The 21,360-nt window shown below is 40.1% G+C and overlaps 1 protein-coding gene across 6 annotated transcripts in view; it reads left to right on the top strand.

The window, feature by feature from the left end:
* Nucleotides 1-21,360, top strand: part of LOC111152592 (tight junction protein 1) — a 250,919-nt gene that overhangs the window by 223,204 nt on the left and 6,355 nt on the right. For 4 of the 6 annotated variants that reach the window (XM_022511098.1, XM_022511100.1, XM_022511099.1 and 1 more), the window contains 10 exons: nt 3,151-3,233; nt 3,795-4,005; nt 4,322-4,422; nt 7,713-8,063; nt 8,395-8,634; nt 9,284-10,156; nt 10,311-10,408; nt 12,254-12,481; nt 17,139-17,314; nt 19,466-19,943. In XM_022511098.1, the coding sequence (XP_022366806.1) occupies nt 3,151-3,233; nt 3,795-4,005; nt 4,322-4,422; nt 7,713-8,063; nt 8,395-8,634; nt 9,284-10,156; nt 10,311-10,408; nt 12,254-12,481; nt 17,139-17,314; nt 19,466-19,943 (2,839 nt within the window). The remainder of the gene's footprint in view (nt 1-3,150; nt 3,234-3,794; nt 4,006-4,321; nt 4,423-7,712; nt 8,064-8,394; nt 8,635-9,283; nt 10,157-10,310; nt 10,409-12,253; nt 12,482-17,138; nt 17,315-19,465; nt 19,944-21,360) is intronic. The other 2 variants (XM_022511103.1, XM_022511102.1) reach the window with 1 other exon arrangement.

Raw genomic sequence — 21,360 nt, 5'->3', positions numbered from 1 at the left:
AATTTGGAGGCAAATTCGAGTGACTGTGTCCTGGTTGTACTACTTCCCTTTAATAATAAAAAGAATCACCATTTATGAAGCTCTGGGCTTCATATGAAAATTGAACATGATCTTGTTTAATAAATCTGACAATATCACCATGGGTAAATATTAGAGTATCCATGCTGAAGTTGAGCAACTTGAGTCTTAGGGTGGTTAGGACCATTGCCAACCAGCCTCTTCACTCTAAACTTCCCTGATGACACCCAGCTAATGAGTGACAAAACTCAACTTTGAACCCAACCCTTCCTGGCTTTAGTCCAATGCTTTCAGTCATTGAGCTAACAGAAACAAGTATATAAAAAGGGTAATAAAAATATGGTTCATGCCATCAGTTATTGTAGGCATTTATAGTAAGTTAGTGTTAAATATAAATAATGAAGATATAGTGCTTTAAATGCCTAATAGATTTTGCTTGCAGATTCTTTTAGTTTAGCTATTGTGGTACTTTAAATATACAGACTTGGTTATGACCACTTTGGCTTGCTTTAAGCTATAGATAAAACCTTAAGCTGTTTTTTCTCTCTAATTATAGAAATACTCACTATTTGGAAAGCTTAGAATATTAATTTGATGACATATATCATCATCATCCTAAATTTTATCGTATTGTATTTTCTTCCACCCTACCACCGTTTGCAAGCAAACAGTGTGGGATGTGGGGCTTTATTCGGTTTTCCTCCTTTAATAGATAAAACCTTGTTTTTTAAAATTATCCATTGTGCAACCAAATTTTGGTTGATTAGTCTTCTGTTGTTTATAAATAGTTGGTTTCAATTTTATATTTTACTTTTGTAAAGGATGTGGAAATCGGTTCATATTTTATTTGCTTGTTTCAGCTTTGCTTTGTTTTATGAAGGATTTAAATCCTCAGAAATATAGCTTTTCCATGTTTATGATAATTTTCTTAGAATTCCCAAATACAGTCAGGAATAAGCTGTGGAACATGAGCATTTTCTGGTTACATGTGATTGCATATGGTTACATATGGTTGCATATGATCGCTGTTGCCATCTGAAGGGTTGTGCCTTTGTCGTCGTCGTTCGTACTGTCATTAGATGAGACCTGCATTAACAGTTTTAATTTAAAGAATAAGAGCATTGCCTTTTTATTATATTGCTTTTCTCTGAAAGTTAAATGAGGCTATTTAGTTTATGAAACTGAGAAGATTTGCAGACAAATGATAGTAAAATTTGACCAAGTTTAGAAAATGTTTATCTCTGCTTCCTCTTTCAGTTTGTTAGTGTTTTCAGAAGAGGTTTTATTGGGTCATCATTTGTAGATAACATTTGGCCTAAAGAAGGTGGTGGTAGCCCCGGCCATAACCAAACTTAGGGTTTTTAAATATAGGAAAAGTATGTGTAAAGACTTATGAAGCTCTACCTGAGGGAGTAATTGATTGCTTTAATTGAGTTTTTTCTACACTTCAGCCAGGCTTTTAAAAAAGGTATTCAGATAGCATAGTTATGTATCCTCTCTGGGTCCAGTGAGAGTCTTTTGCTAAAGAATTAGTAGCATTTTCTCCAACCAAAACTACCAGTTGATCTCTCTTTAATTCTCTGTTCACCAGATTTGAAATTCTGCCCTGTTTGCTGGTAGAGCTTTATCTTATGATAGTCTCATTCCCTAGCGGCGTTCAGCTTGTCCTTCAGTGTGACCTTTGTCCTTCCAAATCTCTGCTTTTGTCTCATCTGAAACACCAGAGCTCCTGTTTGTCTTTAAAGTTTTCCTTGTGACCAGAGTCATAAACATTGCTGTGCCTTTTTAATGAAGAACTTCATATTAATAGACCTCCGAGGTTTCTGGTTAGTAACTGGCTCAAGCTGCACTTGGCATATTATACACCACTAGGGAGGGAGAGGATGCCAGTGTGAAACCGCAGGCTGTCTCAGTTACAAATTAACAGCCTTCTCTGCACCCAGGTTCCAAAAAGTCCTCTAACCCAGAACTCCTCAGCCCCTCTGCTACAGCATTGTTGCTTATGGGTTGTGGACCTATCCAGGTATTGATTTCATTGGCCACCAGCGGCTGGACGGGGCTTCACCCAGAAGAGGCCTCCTAAGTTATCTCTGTTGGCTGTACAAATAATGTCATTTTCTTTGCATGTCACAATGTGTAAAACCTTTGGAAATAGTGCCATGCCAACCCATCCTAGAGTGTTAGGCAAAAGAAAAAATGGGTCTCCATACGTACATATTTTTACCTCTTTTTTAATGTCTTTTTCCAGAACATAGTTAGAAAATTTTTGGAAAACATAAAATATAGTTGTATGAAACTCAACATTATTTCAAGTTTAAATATTTTACTTATACCAAAACAGAATTGGTCATTTTATTTTCCTTTAATGGAAGCAAGCTCATCAATATTATTTTTAAGTTTATTTTTTAAAATCTCATTTTCAATTGAAAGAATTGCCATATTTGACAATTTTTCTTTTCTCTTCTCTTTTTTTTTTTTTAAGATTTTATTTATTTATTTGTGAAGGAGAGAATGAGAGAGCGCACAAGAAGGGGAAGGTCAGAGGGAGAAGCTGACTCCCTGTCGAGCAGGGAGCTGGATGTGGGACTTGATCCTGGGTTCCAGGATCATGACTTGTGCTAAAGGCAGTCGTTTAACCAACCAAGCCACCCAGGCACCTAACAATTTTTCTTGACCAGTGACAGTCTAAAATAATTTTTATTTAAGTTTTACTTATTAATTCCTTATTGTTTTTAATTTTGATCTTTCAAACATATGTCCCCCAAAAGTATTACTTGATTGCTAAGGTTTTTTGGCACCCCATTGAATATCGCTCCTGAAACGAGTGCCTTGCTTACCTTCTCTAATCCCAGAATTGTTGGGAAGTGTTAATTTAACACAGTGACAGTTGACCAGGGATCTCCTTCACTGAGGATACTGGCCACTCCTCGAGACATTTTTATTTGTCATAATACGGACGAGAGGCATGTAGTAGGAGGTGGCCAGAAATGCTGCTGAACAGGCTGTAGTGCACAGGACAGCCCCTATAACTATTACAGAGTCCAGCATGTGGTAGTGCCCAGTAGTTGAAAAACTGTGGTCTAATCAATGGACATTTGATTTTTTGTTTTTGTCTTTTGATGTCATGGATAGAAAGTGAACCACGAGATGCTGGAACTGACCAACGTAGCTCTGGCATTATTCGCCTTCATACAATAAAGCAAATAATAGATCAGGTAAGTTATCGAAAATTGACCTATTTCATTATAATCTGTGAATGTTGTTTTTGAGTGGGATGAAGTTCAGTTAATTTGAAAGTAGTAAAGTAGCTTTTCTAAAATGATTACTGGCCTGCCATAAGAAGATTAAGCCCCTACTTAAGGACATTCCATAACCACTTTCACTGAAACAGTATTACATGCATCAAAAGATATTTATATGCATAGGGAATATAGTTACTTTATAAGATCATGTCAGGAACATTAAATTTGTATACTCTCACTTTATAGAACACAGATAATACTGTCAACTTGCAAGTATCAGGGCTATCTTAAAGTGAGCGTGAAGTTTTTTTTGTTGTTGTTGTTTTTTGTTTTTTTTTTAATTGGGCCAGAAATTGTACTGAATTCTGATTACAGTTTTTCCTAACATGTACTCTTGAGACATTTTGGAGCCCAATTAAATGTCCATTACCATTGGAATGTATTTTAGGCTGTGACTTTTTTTTGAAGGTGAAGATTCTTAATTAACTCTGTCTTGTGTCCTTGTTTACTTTTTGTGTGTATGTGTGCCTCCAGGACAAACATGCTTTATTAGATGTAACACCAAATGCAGTTGATCGTCTGAATTATGCCCAGTGGTATCCCATTGTGGTATTCCTTAACCCTGATTCTAAGCAGGGTGTGAAAACCATGAGGATGAGGTTATGTCCAGAATCTCGGAAAAGTGCCAGAAAGTTATATGAACGGTCTCATAAACTTCGTAAAAATAATCACCATCTTTTTACAAGTGAGTAGATTAAAGGCCTTCATGTAGTTTAAAATGTCTAGGCAACAATATGTAGACAAAAATACTGAGTTGTTCAAATGCTAAAAGTGATATATATAACCTTTGCCTTGGAAAGCTTCCTGTTAACATTAACAGCTGCTGTTTGAGTCAAAGAACATGTACCATGCCAAAATAGAAATTTCAAAGGTGTGTGTCCTCAAACATTATCCTTCAAATAACTAAGGAATGATGATTGAGCTGGCGCATTTAGGGTTGAGTGAATTCTGGCTTTTTACAGAGTTCTAACTGTAAAACAATGTTGTTAATTTATTTTCAGCTACGATTAACTTAAATTCAATGAATGATGGTTGGTATGGTGCACTGAAAGAAGCAATTCAGCAACAACAGAACCAGTTGGTATGGGTTTCTGAGGGAAAGGTAAGAAACTTCCTGATCCTTAGCCCTTACAGTAGATGATAGGACTAATCAGAGATGCCTTTGAGTTACCATTGTTTTCTGTTGAGATCAATGTATTAGAGTAATTTGGGGAGAGTTTGCTTTTAACTTTTTATAATTTGTATGTGGGGGTCATGAAAGCTGTTTTTGATAGTAAAAGGTTCTGAAATTTCCCCACCTGTTGAATTACCACTTCCGTGGTCTCTCTCAGAGAATTCTCAAATGCTAACTAAAAGAGCAAGAGTTTTGGCTCTGCCCCTCTCTGACTGAGAAATAACTTAGTACCTGGCTTCAGTTTTCTCCTCTGAAGGCGAGGAGAGTTGAGTGGGCTGGGTCCATGTTCGCCAAAGTGCTGTTCTCTGCACATGAGATTCAGAACTTGGTCTGGAAGAAAAAGGCACTCTTAACCACAAGTAATGGGTGGGAAAAACTGTAGCCATATCCCCCCTGTAAGGGACCAGCAGCACAGTGAGGGGCAGCACTGTATCTACCAGCATAGGAAAGACTTTGAGAAGTTTTAAGTAAAGAACCTATTTTATTACTTTGTTTACCTAGGGATTTTTTTTTTTTGCGCTTAGTACCTGTTCATATTGTTACAACATACTAGGAGATAATGAACAGAGCAATACATCCTTTTTAGATATAAATTTTTATTTTTATGTACATTTAAATGGCCAGCTTTAAAATAACTACTTTCTGTTATCAGTCTTTCTGGTTTTATAGCAGTCTTTGATGGGAAAGGTCTTTTCATTTTGTTGGGCAAGCTGATACAGCTGAAAGAAACTTTTATTTTATTATCTTTTACCTTCAGTACAGTATTAATATGTTTTGGTTGCTAGAAAAGATTGAGAATATCTCTTGTTTTGTTTTGTTTCGTTTTGTTTTAGTATTTTGTTGTTGGCTTGGTTTTGGTTGTGTTTGGCCCCTGCACGGCCCCTACTTTCCTCTGCCTGGCTCTGGCTACAGGTGCTCTAGCAGTGCATGCTGCATGCTTGGGACCACTGTGCCCTTTGTCCGGAAAGCACGACCTTTGTGAGAAGGGATGTGAAAATGTTTACATCTAGAGGTCGTGTTTGGTCTGCTGTTCCCACTTGTATTGATGTGTCAGAATCGTGGTTTTTCTCATCAGTACCACTTTAGGAGATGGACTATCATAGGAGATCAGACCACTCTGAATAACTGGCATATCAGCTGGGACACTTGACAGACAAATTGAGGTGGAAAAAAAAAAAAAACACTGCATCACTTTACAGAACCACACTATTACTAATTTTTGATATAAAGACTTGTAGTCCTCTCCATACTAATCTGTAAAAACACAATTCTGTTAGCAGCCTTTCTCAGGTAGAATGGTTAATAGCTTGCCTTGGTGATTCCCGAAATGAAATTAGTTTATAAATGCACAAAGTATGCTATCTGCCTATCTGAGGGTTTTTTTTAATCCACATATCTTAATTTTCTATGATTTCTTTTCATGATACTATTGTGCGCTTCCTGTCTTTGCTTGGATTTTAAAATACAGGTCTAACTCCCCTAACTTACGTGAGGAAAAACAGATCATTTGTTATTAGAATAGATTGATGCATTTTGGAAATCAGAATAGGTTGTTAAAATTTAAATCAAGCTTGGTAGATCTCCTGCCCCTTCTATTCAAGTATAATTTATCATAATAGATTCTTAAACCAAAACCACTTCATTTCACATTGACTTTCCTGAGCGAATTTCTCTGTTCTAATTGCTGGAAAGAGTTCTTTTTTTTTGCAAGATCTGATACAGTCTTAATGTGTTCCCAACTAAACCAAGAAAAGTCATCCTGAGACTTTCTTAACATGTAGGCATATGTCATTTCTTGGTTCATAGCAATCCGTGGTTCTTGCTCACTTGCGCATTTCATACCACTGCAAAAGCTAGGTGGATTGATGAGTTCCAAGTTAATTCTTCCCCAAGGACTTAAATATTTCCCTGGCTGGCTGCTGGGTAATAGTCTTCCAGAGCCCTGGTGCATTAGAAGTTAGAGTAGATAGCAAAGACTTCTCTTCTGCAGCAGCCGTTATAGAGTTGAGAAGTCATTGAGATTTCAGTGGGAGAGACTCTGCTGTAACTTAGAGCAGAGCCCTGGAATTCTCGCTCCCTGAGCTCAGCAGGTCCTCTGTTGAAAACCAGAGACCCTGGGACACCTCACATCCCCTAGTCTTTTTTTTTCTCTTCCTTTTTATTTTCCTCAAAGATTCATTTATTTATTCTTATCAGGAGGGCAGCACTCAGGATGAGGCTCTTAAGAGAGCCTAGCATAGGACTGTGTGGAATGTTCCATTCAGGCGGCTCAGGCCTTGTTTGTCCTTCAGTCTATGCTTAAAATGGAAGGAAGATTGTCTGAATTCTAGATTCCAGATCCTTTGACTCTCGTGCCCAGCTGGGCACAATGTCCAGGCAAGATCTTCAGGGACTGTTCTGATTAATCCAGGTACTGGTTTCAAACTGGTATCTAATGGCAGCCTGTTGATGCAGTTCTTTAGATTCCTTTCCCTCAGATGCTTCTCATTTTCTTTCTGGTCTACTCAGAAGATAATGTAGACTAATAAAAACCAACTCAGCTCTTAATTACTTATGAAAGAGAAACATAATTGCATGTTTCACTCACCATCCATTGGATACATCTGTGAAAAATAGTAAAGACAGTTAATTCTTAATTTAATGAGGCAGCTGGCACTTAGGTGATGATGCTTTTCCATTTTGTTTTACAAAAACTTGAGGGCCAAATACCAACTTTTTAAAAAGTTGTTTTCTTTATATATATACTTAGATGTGTTTATAAAAATATATGTAAGCTCTTACTCAACTTGAACTGTGGCATTTATTTTCATAGTTACTCTTAAATGCGCTGTTCTGTCAGTGTGTCGTTGTTTATGTGAGCTTGGTTTGATAACATTCTCCCTCTTCACTTTGCTTTGGGCTGATACACTGATTAGGTTTTGTAAACCTGAGTGGTGTCAGGGTTCCTTCATTGATCTCTGGGGCTGAGCCTCAGAGTCCAGCTTTGTCGTGGCTAAGCAGCCAAAATTTCATTCTTCCAAGACCTTCAGATCTCAAGGGATGCTCTGTGTGTCTGCATGTGCTTGTACAATCTTCTTGACCTTTCCTCGCCAGAAGTTTCAAGAAATAGATGTGATTTCTCCGAAGAAAAATATCCTTTTCAATCTCCCTTGTAAAATAAAGGCCATCTCTTAAAGAACTACTGAATAAAATTTTTAATTTACTTTTATTTGACCCAGGCGGATGGTGCTACAAGTGATGACCTTGATTTGCATGATGATCGTCTGTCCTACCTGTCAGCCCCAGGTAGTGAATACTCAATGTATAGCACGGACAGTAGACACACTTCTGACTATGAAGACACAGATACAGAAGGCGGGGCCTACACTGATCAAGAACTAGATGAAACTCTTAATGATGAGGTTGGGACTCCACCGGAGTCTGCCATTACACGGTCCTCTGAGCCTGTAAGAGAGGACTCCTCTGGGATGCATCATGAAAACCAAACATATCCTCCTTATTCACCACAAGCGCAGCCACAACCAATTCATAGAATAGACTCCCCTGGATTTAAAACAGCCTCTCAACAGGTAAGCAGCAAGCATTCAACGTTTTGTAGTTAGAGGTGCATTATTAAATTTTAGAATGTGGTGATTGAGTTGAAGAATATATTTTGTCCTTTCTTCAGATTAAGAATTAATCTTTAATTTCAATTTGAGAATACCAAGGACTTAATTCTAAGCTTTGTGTGTTCGTCTTACACAGCAGTATACTGAATTTTTTTTTTTCACTGAGGACGTGAGGTCATAGCTTTGTTATTCAGCACACTTAAAATGTATGTCTGCCAACCCCTATAAATGGAAGTGGGAAGTTAGCAGTAAACAAAAACACTATATTTAAAATATTTTAAACACTTCACAGAAAGCAGAAGCCTCATCTCCAGTCCCTTACCTTTCGCCTGAAACAAACCCAGCATCATCAACCTCTGCTGTTAACCATAATGTCACTTTAACTAATGTCAGACTGGAGGGGCCCATCCCAGCTCCTTCCACCTCTTACTCACCACAAGCTGATTCTTTAAGAACACCAAGCACTGAGGCAGCTCACATAATGCTAAGAGATCAAGAGCCATCATTGCCGTCGCATGTAGATCCAGCAAAGGTACCTGTGCTGCAGTGTTGCCCTCATTTGTCGCTCTCCATCAGTCTAGCACACGATCATTTTTGCTTTGCCCTTTAAGTGTTCTTTTTGCTTTTTTACTGTGGGCTTACACTCCATAGTGCTTTCGAATCAGTACGAATCATTTCAGTTTTATAGTTTGCATGGCTTTTGGTGGTATATTGATAATTTGAAAATAGGCTTTTTAATTGGGATTTGTGCTTAATGTTTTTATTATTTTCATTTTTTGGCTTTTAGTATTTTCCAGAATTCCTTATAATACTAGTTGTGATTCATCATAAGCATTTTTGTGTTTTGTAAATTCTGGTGTCCATAAGATTTCTTTACGATTTTTCTTTTTGGTGTCCAAATCAAGTGGAATCGGTTCAGTGTATTAATTTTCTGCTAAATTTAATAATTAATTATCTTTAACTCCCTTTTCATTTAGAACATGCTAAAACATAAAAGCCCCCCTACCTGCATTATAAATTTTGAGCTTTCACTTAAACTAGCTTTCTCACTAATCTCTTTCTTGTCTTGGTAATAAATGGTAGAACATACCATTTTCACATACTTAATTCTATTTTTGTCTATTAAAGTAGGTTAGAATTGAAAACAAGCCTTTGTACTTACACATGAATATTTTATACAGGTATATAGAAAAGATCCCTATCCTGAGGAAATGATGAGACAGAATCATGTTTTGAAACAGCCAGCTGTCGGTCACGCAGGGCAGAGGCCAGACAAAGAGCCTAATCTGAGCTATGAATCCCAACCCCCATATGTAGAGAAACAAGCCAACAGAGACCTCGAGCAGCCCACATACAGATATGACTCGTCAAGCTACACAGACCAGTTTTCTCGAAACTATGACCATCGTCTCCGCTATGAAGAGCGCATTCCTTCGTATGAGGAGCAGTGGTCCTATTATGATGACAAACAGCCCTACCAGCCGCGGCCTTCTTTTGATAATCAGCACCCTCGGGACCCTGACTCCAGACAGCATCCTGAAGAGTCCTCAGAACGAGGCTATTACCCACGTTTTGAAGAGCCAGCCTCTCTGCCCTATGACAGCAGACCACGCTTTGACCAGCCACCCAGAACCTCCACCCTACGACATGAAGAGCAGCCAACTCCCGGGTATGACATGCATACTAGATACAGACCAGAAGCACAGTCCTATTCTTCAGCAGGCCCAAAGGCGCCTGAACCCAAACAGTATTTTGACCAATATCCACGAAGTTACGAGCAAGTACCATCACAAGGATTTACCTCTAAAGCAGGCCACTATGAGCCTCTCCATGGTGCTGCAGTTGTCCCTCCTCTAATACCTGCATCTCAACACAAGCCAGAAGTTCTGCCTTCAAATACCAAACCACTGCCTCCACCCCCAACTCTGACTGAAGAGGAGGAAGATCCAGCAATGAAACCCCAGTCTGTGCTCACTAGAGTTAAAATGTTTGAAAACAAAAGATCTGCATCATTGGAGAGCAAGAAGGATGAAAACCACACTGCTGGTTTTAAGGTAAGCATGAAACCATGCCTTTCCTGCCTTGGATGCCTGGGCACCTTCAGTGAAGGAGCGGTTCAGAATGCTTCCTAGCTCTCCCTCCCCTGCTTAAATGAAGCCTCTTTTTTAATTATCTGTTCCTGGGGTATGTTTGTGTTCTGTTTTGCAGCCTCCAGAGATAGCATCTAAACCCCCAGGTGCGCCCATCATTGGTCCTAAAGCCACTCCTCAGAATCAGTTCAGTGAACACGACAAAACACTGTACAGGTGGGTATGCTCTGTGGTGTTCATGGTATGGAACTGACCTGGAGTCTGACCCTTCCAGTCAGTGAGGAAGCCTCTTTACTATGTAAGTAGAGGAGAGGAAGGAAAAGGGAAAGGACCTTGTTTGTCCTTAAATGAAAACTACCAGCCTTTTTAACTAAGACAGTGGCCCTAGAAAGAAAAATGAAGGTCTTGATTATGTCTTCTGTAACAGATCTTTGTTACGCCTTTAGTAATCAAGTCTTTCAAAAGGATATTTTTCTAGCAAGCGATTAAAATAAAAATGTTAAAGCCTTTCATATTTGTATTACATTTTTTGGTTTGTGCTTTTAGACATGCAGTCTCTTTTAGGCTTTTAGGGGTAAAGAAACAGACTCAGTTTGGCTAAAATAACAAAAATTAATCATTTAGTGAGCCCGTGCCATATGCTTGCCATTGTTCTAGACACTTCAGTGCCATGTGGGTGGACGGTCCTTTCTTCCATTTGAAAGAGAGGCAGGCACTGGAGCTGAGAGAGGTTGAGTAGCTTTGGGACTTGGTGGAGCCAGGAGAGAAACCTGGCCAACAGCCCTCTGAGCAGGGGTCTTGTCACACTGCAAGTGACAGACTGGGTTTGAATACAGTTTTTCTGCCTAACTCATATGTTTAATTTGCTTACATTGTGCTTGTGATAAAGAGGAACTACTATCTAACATACAGATTTTCCTCTTAATGATGTCTAGTGCTTTTCATGATAATGTAAACTACTGGGGGGTCTCCTTTAGCCAGTATCATTAGCAAATGAGTTGTTTCACACAAAATAAACTTGTAATTACTGAAAGCTTAGCCCCTTTTTTGGTGTGAAACCTATTTATCTATTTTTGAGGCAAAGTTTGCGAAGCACAGCATACATAACAATATACAGACAGTCCCCAACTTCCAGTGATGTGACTTAATGATTGTTCAACTTTACATTGGCATGAAAGCAATATGCATTCAGTAGAAATTGTGCTTTTTGAATTTTGCTTTTTTTCCCCCATATATGACACAGTATTCTCTGCTGATGCTGGGCAGGGGCAGCTCCCAGTCGGCCACATGATTAGGGGGGTTAGACGACTAGCACACTTAAAACCATTCTGTAGCCATACAACCATTCTGTTTTTCATTTTCAGTATAGTATTCAATAAATTACATGAAATACCACTTTATTATAAAATAGGCTTGGCATTAGATGATTTTGCCCAACTGTAGGCTAAAGTATGTGTTCTGAACACATTCAAGGTAGGCTAGGCTAAGCTATGGTTGGTATTTGGTAAATTAGGTGTATTCAGTACATTTTTGACTGAATAATATTTTCACCTTCCTCTGGATTTATCAGGCTATAATCCCCTCATAAATTGAAGAAGACCTCTTTTAATTTGCTGAACAACTTAATTTCTTCCCTACTGCTTCCTGTGCCCTCTAGAACTTTGGACTGTATAGAGCCATTTCCTTATATGAGAATCATTTATCGATCCTGGATTAAAGTTCTTGAATTCTCTCAGTTACTACTTGTTGCTAAAATTGGTGTAAGTACTTGGGAAGTTCTCCACTTAGTTGTATGTTCCCTTTTGTCTTTCCAGTTAACTGCTTCTAACCTGCCATGAGGCTCTAACCAGATCATTATCAAGCTTAGTAGATTGTGTTAAAGGCTCCAGGAGCCAGAAGAGGACTGCCTTCTGAGTATTTGAAATGCCCATTTTGACTATCAGACTGCTCAGTTCGATCCTTGAATAATCATAGCGTTGAAAGGTCAAGATAAAATATATATTCCATTTTCTCTGTAAAATTATCATCTAAAAAGTTGTTCCATTTGTCATTCATTGTTAGGATCCCAGAACCTCAAAAACCTCAGATGAAGCCACCTGAAGATATTGTTCGGTCTAATCATTATGATCCCGAGGAGGATGAAGAATATTATCGAAAACAGCTCTCATACTTTGACCGAAGAAGTTTTGAAAACAAGCCTCCTACACACATTCCGGCTGGCCATCTCTCAGAGCCTGCCAAGCCAATTCATTCTCAGAATCAACCAAATTTTTCTAATTACTCTTCAAAGTAAGTTATTTCACCTAAGACTCGCCTTTTAAAAATAAGAGACATAAAGGCTTAGTTGCATAGGGTAGAATTAATCATGTGAAATTCAGTGTATTTGGAAGTTAAGACCATAATACATGATTTCTATCAGCTCTAGTCATTTAGCACTGTCCATAGTTTCTAGCTCTAGGGTGTACCAGCGCGATCAGTGTTTTTAGGTAAGGGAATAAACTGAAGACCCTGGGTTTTAGGTGAATCATAAGTCTCCCTTCTGCGCAACACACTTAATGATGGTTCTTTTCCCTCTTTTCTGTTTTTGCTTTTTAAATAAAATAGCATGGCAGGGGGCAACATTATTTGAAGGAGGGCAGTAGAGTTTTCTTGAGTTCTTTTTTTTTTCCCAAGGTAAGATTTCTGGTCCACTTTTATGCATGAGGAAACAGAGATCCAGTGAGGTGACATGACGGGGTAGAGCTAGGACCTAGCACCTAAGTTTCTTTTCCTTGTTCTGTTCTCCTTTTTGTTGACTTGTCTGTTGGGGATCTTGTTGATGCTTGCTTTCTTGGGGTTTTTATTGGTATTGTATTCTCACTGAGGGAAGGATATATAAACTCACATAGACACAGGTGGGTTCATACTTCAGCAAAACAAACCCATAAGAATGAGAGACAGATGCAGATTCATTACAAGGAACTCGTTTACACCATTATAGGACCCTACTGATAAGGGAGATGTGAGTTCACAGAACAGGAAGAGCAGATACAGAGCTGTTTGGGAATCTCTGAGTTCAGGGAAGGCCCAAGTTCTCTTTTAAAGGGTCCATGCAGATCTTCCAGTGAACTCAACTGACCAGAGGCATTATATCTATAAAACCCTGTCACAGTAGCCCCTACATTAGTGTTTGAGCAAATGATGGGGGTTGGAGTTTGGCCTACCCAACTTGACACATCAAAAAGCCATCACAAATCATTCTTGTGTCTAAGCTCCAAAGCACCCAGATATTAGTGAATTAGATGCTTGGGATTATGTGGATTTAACTGTTATTTACAACTGAGTGGAAATTTTTTTAGAATAAACTTTAAAACCTCTAATATTAAAAAAACCTAATTTTAATTACCACTCTGTTCTTAGACATCATTTGAGGTGAAGTTTTAAAAACCTTTTTTCCACTGTCATCCATTTTAATCTTTGTCTAGAGAAGAAAGCTGTTTGTGAGAACTACAGATGCAGACTTTGAGTGCTGCAGCGGGCATTGTTAAATGCAGACAGTGTCCAGTGTTGTGAACCTCCCCTAATGCAACACTGGAGAGGTGCCCGGTACATCTGCAGAGTGCATCCAGACTCAGACAGTGAGCCTTAGTGAGCTCACGTTTATTTAGTTAAACACATTCATTCTTCTTCTTCTTCCTTTTTTTTTTTTTTTTAGATTTTATTTGAGACCGAGAGCATGAGCATGGGGGAGGGGTAGAGGCAGAGGGAGAAGCCAACTCCTCCCTGAGCAAGGAGACCAACATGGGGGTGCATGATACCAAGGACCCTGAGATGATGACCTGAGCTAAAGGCCGACACTCAACCGACTGAGCCACCCAGGCGCCCTACATTCATTGTTAGAAGCAGGTCCAAGGGTATAGTGTAAGGAGAGAAATTTTATTTTTTAAATTTTATTTTTGTACTTGGTAAACAGAATATAGCCTTGAAAGAATACATTTAGGTCTAAAAAGTACATAAAAAGTCTTTTCAGAGAATCAACTGATGAAGCATTTTTGGTTTTGCGTTAATTGGGTTTTCTACAAAGAAGGCTTAGTGAGGTATTTGTGATGTATAATTTTCCGACAGGGTCTAGAATTCTGCCTAGTGTTTGGTGGGTGGGGATTCAGCAGTGCAGGGCAAAGTGTACTAGGTGCACCAGCTTCCCCCTTTTCCATTAATGCAGCTCTGGGAGGAACAAGTCTTAGCTGGTCAGAGATTTCTCAAGGATATATGCCTTTGACAGAAAGAGATAACATCTGTCTTTGTGAACACGCCCAGGACTCTTGAGTGTTTGCTTTTATTGTTTCCTGTTGTGAGTGTTCTGGGAGCAGCAAAGCGTGACTTAAGATGGACACTAGTTTACATTTCCTTCTTTTGTGGCTGTCATAAAGTGAAAACTCTTCATAGTTGTGCTGCGTTTCCCCATGTGGGTATCCGGTGGGTAGAGCATTGGGAAGGGGAATGAGGAATAAGAAAGGATGACGGAGAGAGGAGGTGTTTCTGCATCTCCCTCTTCTAGTGCTGTTGTATGCTTGTGCCCAATTAAGACAACTTCAACAACAAGGAAATCATTTAAAATATATGACCTTTTTTGTCCTATATTTCAAAACCATTTACTGTTTTTTGTCACGAGGACACTGCCTGTAGGCCTTTATTTTCTAAAGTAAAATATAGAAATAGCAAAGGTATCTTCTTCCAGATAATACGTGCTTACATTTAACTTAAAAACACACCTCAAACATGGTAGGAGTTAGAGAGGGGAGAAGTCTGCTAGCGTAGGACAGATCCCCAGAAAGCAGGTAGCTATTGCCTGGCTTATAATTCTAGAGAGGTGGGTTGGAACTGGGGTGATTTGGAAATAGTGGCCTAGCTGTTCGTCTTCACAGGTGGTGAGGAGTTTCCAGGATCCCACCACGGGGCTGGAAGAGCAAAGTGCCTTTGGGGATGTGCACCTGTCCCCCCCTAGAGACTCAGTTTCTTCAGGGCAAGGAGGAATTTTACTGGCACTAGAATCTGTCTCTCTGAAGAGAACACTTACTGTGAGACTTCCAGGTCTCAAAATAAATGTTAGCAATTTTCAGCTTTTTAAGAACTAAGTAAGATTGCGGTTAGGTGGTTTCTGTGCGCCTGTGAGAGAAGCTGTGAGATTCAAGCATGGCCGATTTAGCAGTGGGCTCCACCCATCCCAGGACTTAGCTCGGGGACTGGTGACGCATGAGGGCTTGCCAGGAAGGAGCGCAGGTTCGCCGGTCATGTTTCAGAGCAGTCCTGTTTCCACTCACCCGCTCCTGGTTACCCCGCTGGGGGCCCCGGCAGCCGGTGTGCTGGAGCGCTGCTTCTGTCCACTTAAGGATCTCTTTGCCTGGCCCTCTTCTTTCAGTGGAGCATTTCATTCTTATTCCGAGCCTGCTGCTTATTCCTACTGTCCCTCCTTTATTTAGCTCACTTCTTTACTCACCACTAGCAAGTGAAGCAAACGGCAGAGGTGGAAGAGAAGTAGAGCTCACGTACCTTGCTACTCACTAGCTGCACAGTGAAAACGTGGAGGGCGGGCAGGCGGGCGGGCAGGGTCTGTTATTGTATTGTAATTACGGGTGATTTTCCTAGCTTACATGAGAGTTAGTGTTTTTTTTTTATAGATCAAATTCTTCTGAAACGGATGTATATTTTTTTGGTTGCTATTTTAAAATGACATTTGAGTTCCATTTGCTGCAAATGTACTTAGTTAGATTGACCGTTTCCTTTCGTTTTTCTATTGCGCTTGCTTTGCCGTCACCTAGATTTCTTGGCTCTTACGCTAGCTATGACTACTTGAAAAGGAGCGTCAAGTGGTAAGACTGGCATTAATGTGAGGCTGTTACATAAGGTGTCCCTCACTGCGTCACTGGCATTATGTGCACTCTCAGATTTTAAAGTCTTGAAGTGCTTTGCGTAAGAGCCTGAAAGCAACGTAACAGCGTCATTTTAAAGATAATCACAAGACTAGACTTCGTCAATGAAATTTTCTGTGAAAATACGTTCTCCAAATGTCTGTTTTATTTGTGCACATAAAGCCAGTGCAGCTTTGGCTCTTTGCAAAGGTCTAGATGGCAGTGTTGTAATTATGGGTCTATTTTTAAGATTTCTTTTGGTTTTGAATTTTATGTGTTACATATTAACAATTGGCGATCTGGAAAAATAAGCACACGTGGCACAATTTGACTTAAATGAGCCTTGTAGAGTCAAGCAATGTCTGCTACTCCAGCAGTTGTTGGAACAAAAAATGGATCTAGTAAATTAAGGGCAATTGCCAAGTGAGAGATGTCTAGTGTTTTTAGTGTCACTGGAACACAACCACACCCATTTAATTTGCATATTAAGGCTGTGTTGGGGCAGAGTTTGAGTAATTGTGCAAGAGCCTATATGGCCCCAAAAGCCAACAACATTTACTGTCTAGCCCTTTATGATAAAAAAATTTGCCAATCTCTAGTCTGAAAAACCATTTTTTGTGGTGCTCTGAACATGCCAGCAGCCAAGGCTTTTTGTACCTTAGATACAAAATCAGAAATGAATCTAAGGAAGATTTGGGCCAATACATGTTTTTCAAAATATTTGGAAGACCTTCTCAAACCTCTCAACCATTACTGGTTTTTGTAAGTGACACAAAATTACAAGTATACCCAAAATTTCATCTGCCTTTTGGTTGCCATCTTCTGGATGTTTTACTAATATTCTTGGAGTATCTGTGCTGTCTTACATTTCTCGTGCTGATAAATGGTTGAATTTGTTTGTATATTTGGGTGGAGTTAACCATTTATATTCCTAAGAATAAATTGTGAAGTTTCTAGACTTTTGTTTTTTAAACTCAGGGATACTTAGGGGAATGAGAACTTGTTTTGTAAATGTAAATCCATTTTCATATGTTGGCGTTGTCTTCGTTTCCTTACAGGGGAAAATCTCCTGAAGCTGACGGCATGGATAGATCATTTGGTGAGAAGCGCTATGAGCCCGTCCAGGCCACACCTCCTCCTCCCCCGTTGCCCTCCCAGTACGCCCAGCCTGCTCAGCCCAGTACCAGCTCCTCTCTCGCCCTCCACACGCATGCCAAGGGGACACATGGTGAAGGTAGGAAGTTCAAAAATTGGCATTACTGCTGTAATAGAGTAACACAAAATCAAATTCTTGAAGGGTTTTTCATTAAAATGTATATGCTTAAAACCTTTAGCCTGGGAACAATGAAAACTAAGGGTTTTGGTAAGTAAAAGTGTATCTCCAGTTTTTAGGACTATGACCATCGTATCAGACAAGCTAAATAGTTTTTAATCTCCTTTACTAGCACAGCTCAATTTTTGGAAATAGTATTTGTTTGCCAGTATGTCTAAATGTTTGGTGGCTTGTAAAAATCATGTTCCTTCTTCACACGTGGATATAGGAAAGCTATAAAGTTCCACGTAACATGTGTCCCTCAGCATCTTATAGTTAGGTACTGTGGCAGAATCCCAGCAAGGGGGCCAGCAGCTCCAGTAGATTCATTTTAACAGCTGTGCCCCTGCGGTTTTGCCCGCACTCTCCTTCACAGGTCTCTGCGCAGTAACTATTTCCCCTTACCCATGCTGTCTCTCTCCCTGGGCCACTGGTGCGGCTCCTCTCCCGCATTCCTGCTAGCTTCATCTTTTCCTTTCCCTCTGCCCTCAGATGTGTGCAGCTCACTACTCCGTTGTTCAGAGCACCTTGCTTTGTTCTTGCTGCCTCCTCAAACTGTCTGTATCTCTTTGCCTTCCATCAGACTCCCTGAAAGGGGGACTGCTGACTTCACCTCCAAATGCCCCTTGTCTTATTTGGCCCTTTCAAAAAAAGGGTTTTCTCTTTTACCCTAAGAATATACCATGGTTTATCATTCTTCTATTGCCTTTTTCTACTATAGACATTTCTCAATTTTTTATGTAGGAATCAAATTCTAGGCCAAGTCTTCAACCAGATGAGCTGGTTGTAGTGGTAGACTGACATTACCCCATATTAGGATTTTCTTTCCACACTCACATCTGCTGATGAAGTTTTAATTCTTTCCAGTTCTTAACACCTTTTCTTTTTCTTGCCTTTTTGTGCTGGCAAGGACCTCAAGTAAAATGTTGAGTAGAAGTGATGAGAGTAGACATCTTTGCTTCCCCGTCCTAGGGAGAAAAAGATTTACTATTTCTCCCTTAACACATTAGCTATTGGTTTTTTGTGGTTTCTCAGAGCTACCCTTTATTATGTTTTGGATGTTCCCTTCTATTCCCTTGTGGTTTGCTGAAAGCATCTGGTCACATGCCTTAAGGTGATCATAACTTTTTTCTTCTTTGTTCTGTTAATGTAGTAAAATATATTGCTGTGTTCATAAGGAATTTGGGTTTATTACTTTTTAATGATGTCCCTGTCTGGTTTTGCTGTCATTGTTGTGCTAGTTTCATAAAAGAGAGCTGAGGACATGTTCCCCTCTTTCTCTTTTTTCTGAAAGACTGTATAGCGTTGATGTTATGTTTTTTCTGAATGAATTGCTAGAATTCAGTTGATACTACTTTATACTGCCGCCAGCCATACATGGAAATTCCTCTTCCACATCTTTGCCAACTCTTGGCATTACCAAAGTGAAGTGTTGCCAATCTGATGGGGGTGAAATGGTATTTGGGGTTTATTTTGGGTTTGCATTTTCCTAGTAGTGAGGTTGAGTATCCTGTAACCCAGCGTTCCGACCTTCATTTCTGTTGTTGCCTCTGCAGAGCTTTGCCCATCTTCTCTTTGATAGAATATTCTTGTGGGTGTATAGGAGTTCTTCAAAGGTTTTAGATCCTAATTCCATACAATTATACAGGTTGTAAATAGCATTTCTCATTCCTTGGCTTTCCTTTTGACTTTAGTTAGATGAATTTTATAGTGCTGATTTTTTTTTTTTTTTTTTTTAATATAGCTGTGTTGTCATTCTGTTTCTATTTTGTTACGGATGTTGGAGAGGGGACAACTCAGCCACCTGTTTCTGGAGGCCTGGACTCCTAGTAGCATGACCCTGCCTCCAGGGCAGCAGGACACGCTAAAGCGCCACAGTGTGTCCATCCTGCTCCTGGTGGCTCAATGTCAGACACAGCCACCGAGGCTCAAGAGCCATCTTCTAACAGTGGGGACCCTGACCTGGGCCTCAGCTCTAGTACCAAGACAAGTTAGAATGGAAGAGATACCAGATGGGCTGTTAAACTTCTTTGAGGAAGTTTTAAAAGTGTTTATATATGTTTATTTTTTCAGGTAGTTCGGTGTCACTGGATTTTCAGAATTCTTTAGTGTCCAAACCAGAACCACCTCCGTCTCAGAATAAACCAGCAACTTTCAGACCACCAAACCGAGAAGACACTGTTCAGTCTACTTTCTATCCCCAGAAAAGTTTCCCAGATAAAGCTCCAGTTAATGGAGCTGAACAGACTCAGAAAACGGTCGCTCCAGCCTATAATCGATTCACACCAAAACCGTATACAAGTTCCGCCCGGCCGTTTGAGCGCAAGTTTGAAAGTCCTAAATTCAACCACAACCTTCTGCCAAGTGAGACGGCGCAGAAGCCGGACTTGGCTTCAAAAGCTCCCGCCTCTCCCCAAACTCTTGTGAAACCACACGGTGCAGCTCAGCCTCCTGAGTTTGACAGTGGGGTCGAAACGTTCTCCATCCATGCGGATAAGCCCAAGTATCAAATGAACAGTATCAGCACAGTGCCTAAAGCTGTTCCTGTGAGGTAAGAGTTTTGCCTTTTTCTTTGTCTTATGATTTGTCTAATGTGAGTGTGGATATAGTTTCTGTGATTTGGGACTTAAAATATTTTAACTTCAACTTTAAACCGAACGTTACTGTTAAGCCAACGTTATTATTTAACGTTTTTATTTAAACCACAGTGTTATTGCAATGAATGCTGTTAGGTGAAAGGTCCTGCAAGAGGTACAAGATAATGTTAATAAAGTAATGCAACGAACGATCACATATGGACAGTAGGTGTTGTCGTTATCTGTGTTTTACCAAGGACTGAGGATGAGTGACATTGTGGTTTGGGCAGAGTCACACAGCTGGCGGGGGGGGGGGGGGGGGGGGGGGGCGGGGGGGCTACATCTGACCTCAGAGCCCTTACTCAACCAACCATAGCTTTCCATAATCTCTAACCTTGGCCTGGTGAGGATCTCTCAAAAACATAAGCATTTGTGTTCTTGTCCGCTCTTTTTCACCTCAGACTCAGCCTCAGCCTCCCAAAACCACTTACATTGTCAGGCCGCCTGCTGAAATAGAAGCACCAGCAGGCAGAACCTGCGCCAGGAGGGCCACCTTCATTCTGTGTCCAGAGAGCAAGAACGCTCATGGAAATGTGTTGCCTTCTTCTCTTTGTGAACCGTTCCCTTAGTGGGGGATGGGAAGCCTGTTCTTCCTCACACACACCAGCACTGTCCCTGATGTTCTGGTTGTGCGAGAATGAAGCTACAGCTTCCCTTCACACCCTTACTGTGTCATTCCATCTTTCTGCTCACCTTCAGGTTGTGAACTTAAAATTTTACTTCAAGAAGTCTTGATAGCCTACATTTTTGAAGCAGTCATTGATACCACATCCCCTTGGTCTTTGGTATTCTTTATGTACTAAGTGAATATGTTTTTTTTTTTTTCATGGGTGCTTTGAGGTGTACCCACACCAAAGTATTACCTCATGGCACTGACTCCCAGGGAGGTGGAGAACCTGATGAGTACTTACCAGGTCTCAGATGCCCTCCGTTGGAAATAAATGCACCACTGTGTGTGTATCACTAAGAAGGAGAAAAAGTGCTGCCAATTAAGCCGTGACTGCCGATTGTAAAACACGAGCTTCGTGGTTGTGAAAATGTGTTTCTTAAATCCAATGAACCATAGCAGTTAGGCGAGCAAGATGGTTGGGCCTTGTACATTCTGCTTGCAAAAATTAGTAATGAGGGAAATTGAGTAGTTATCTTCAAACGTGAAATTGATTTCTCCGGGAGGAATAGGATTTATCCTTCCTGTGAGTAAAACGTGTCACTGAAAGCTTACCTTCTTGATTATATGGAGAAATAAAATAAAATGAAACCACCTGTTAGAGTCATAGTGGGAATGCCTGTGTGTTGTTGGGGGTTTACTCATTGATGTTACTGAACTCTCAG

The sequence above is a fragment of the Enhydra lutris genome, unplaced genomic scaffold (assembly GCF_002288905.1).
Source record: "Enhydra lutris kenyoni isolate GAN:26980312 unplaced genomic scaffold, ASM228890v2 scaffoldscaffold29, whole genome shotgun sequence".
NCBI lineage: Eukaryota > Metazoa > Chordata > Mammalia > Carnivora > Mustelidae > Enhydra > Enhydra lutris.
The sequence above is the reverse complement of the archived record's forward strand: the minus strand, read 5'-3'. Positions and strand labels throughout refer to the sequence as shown.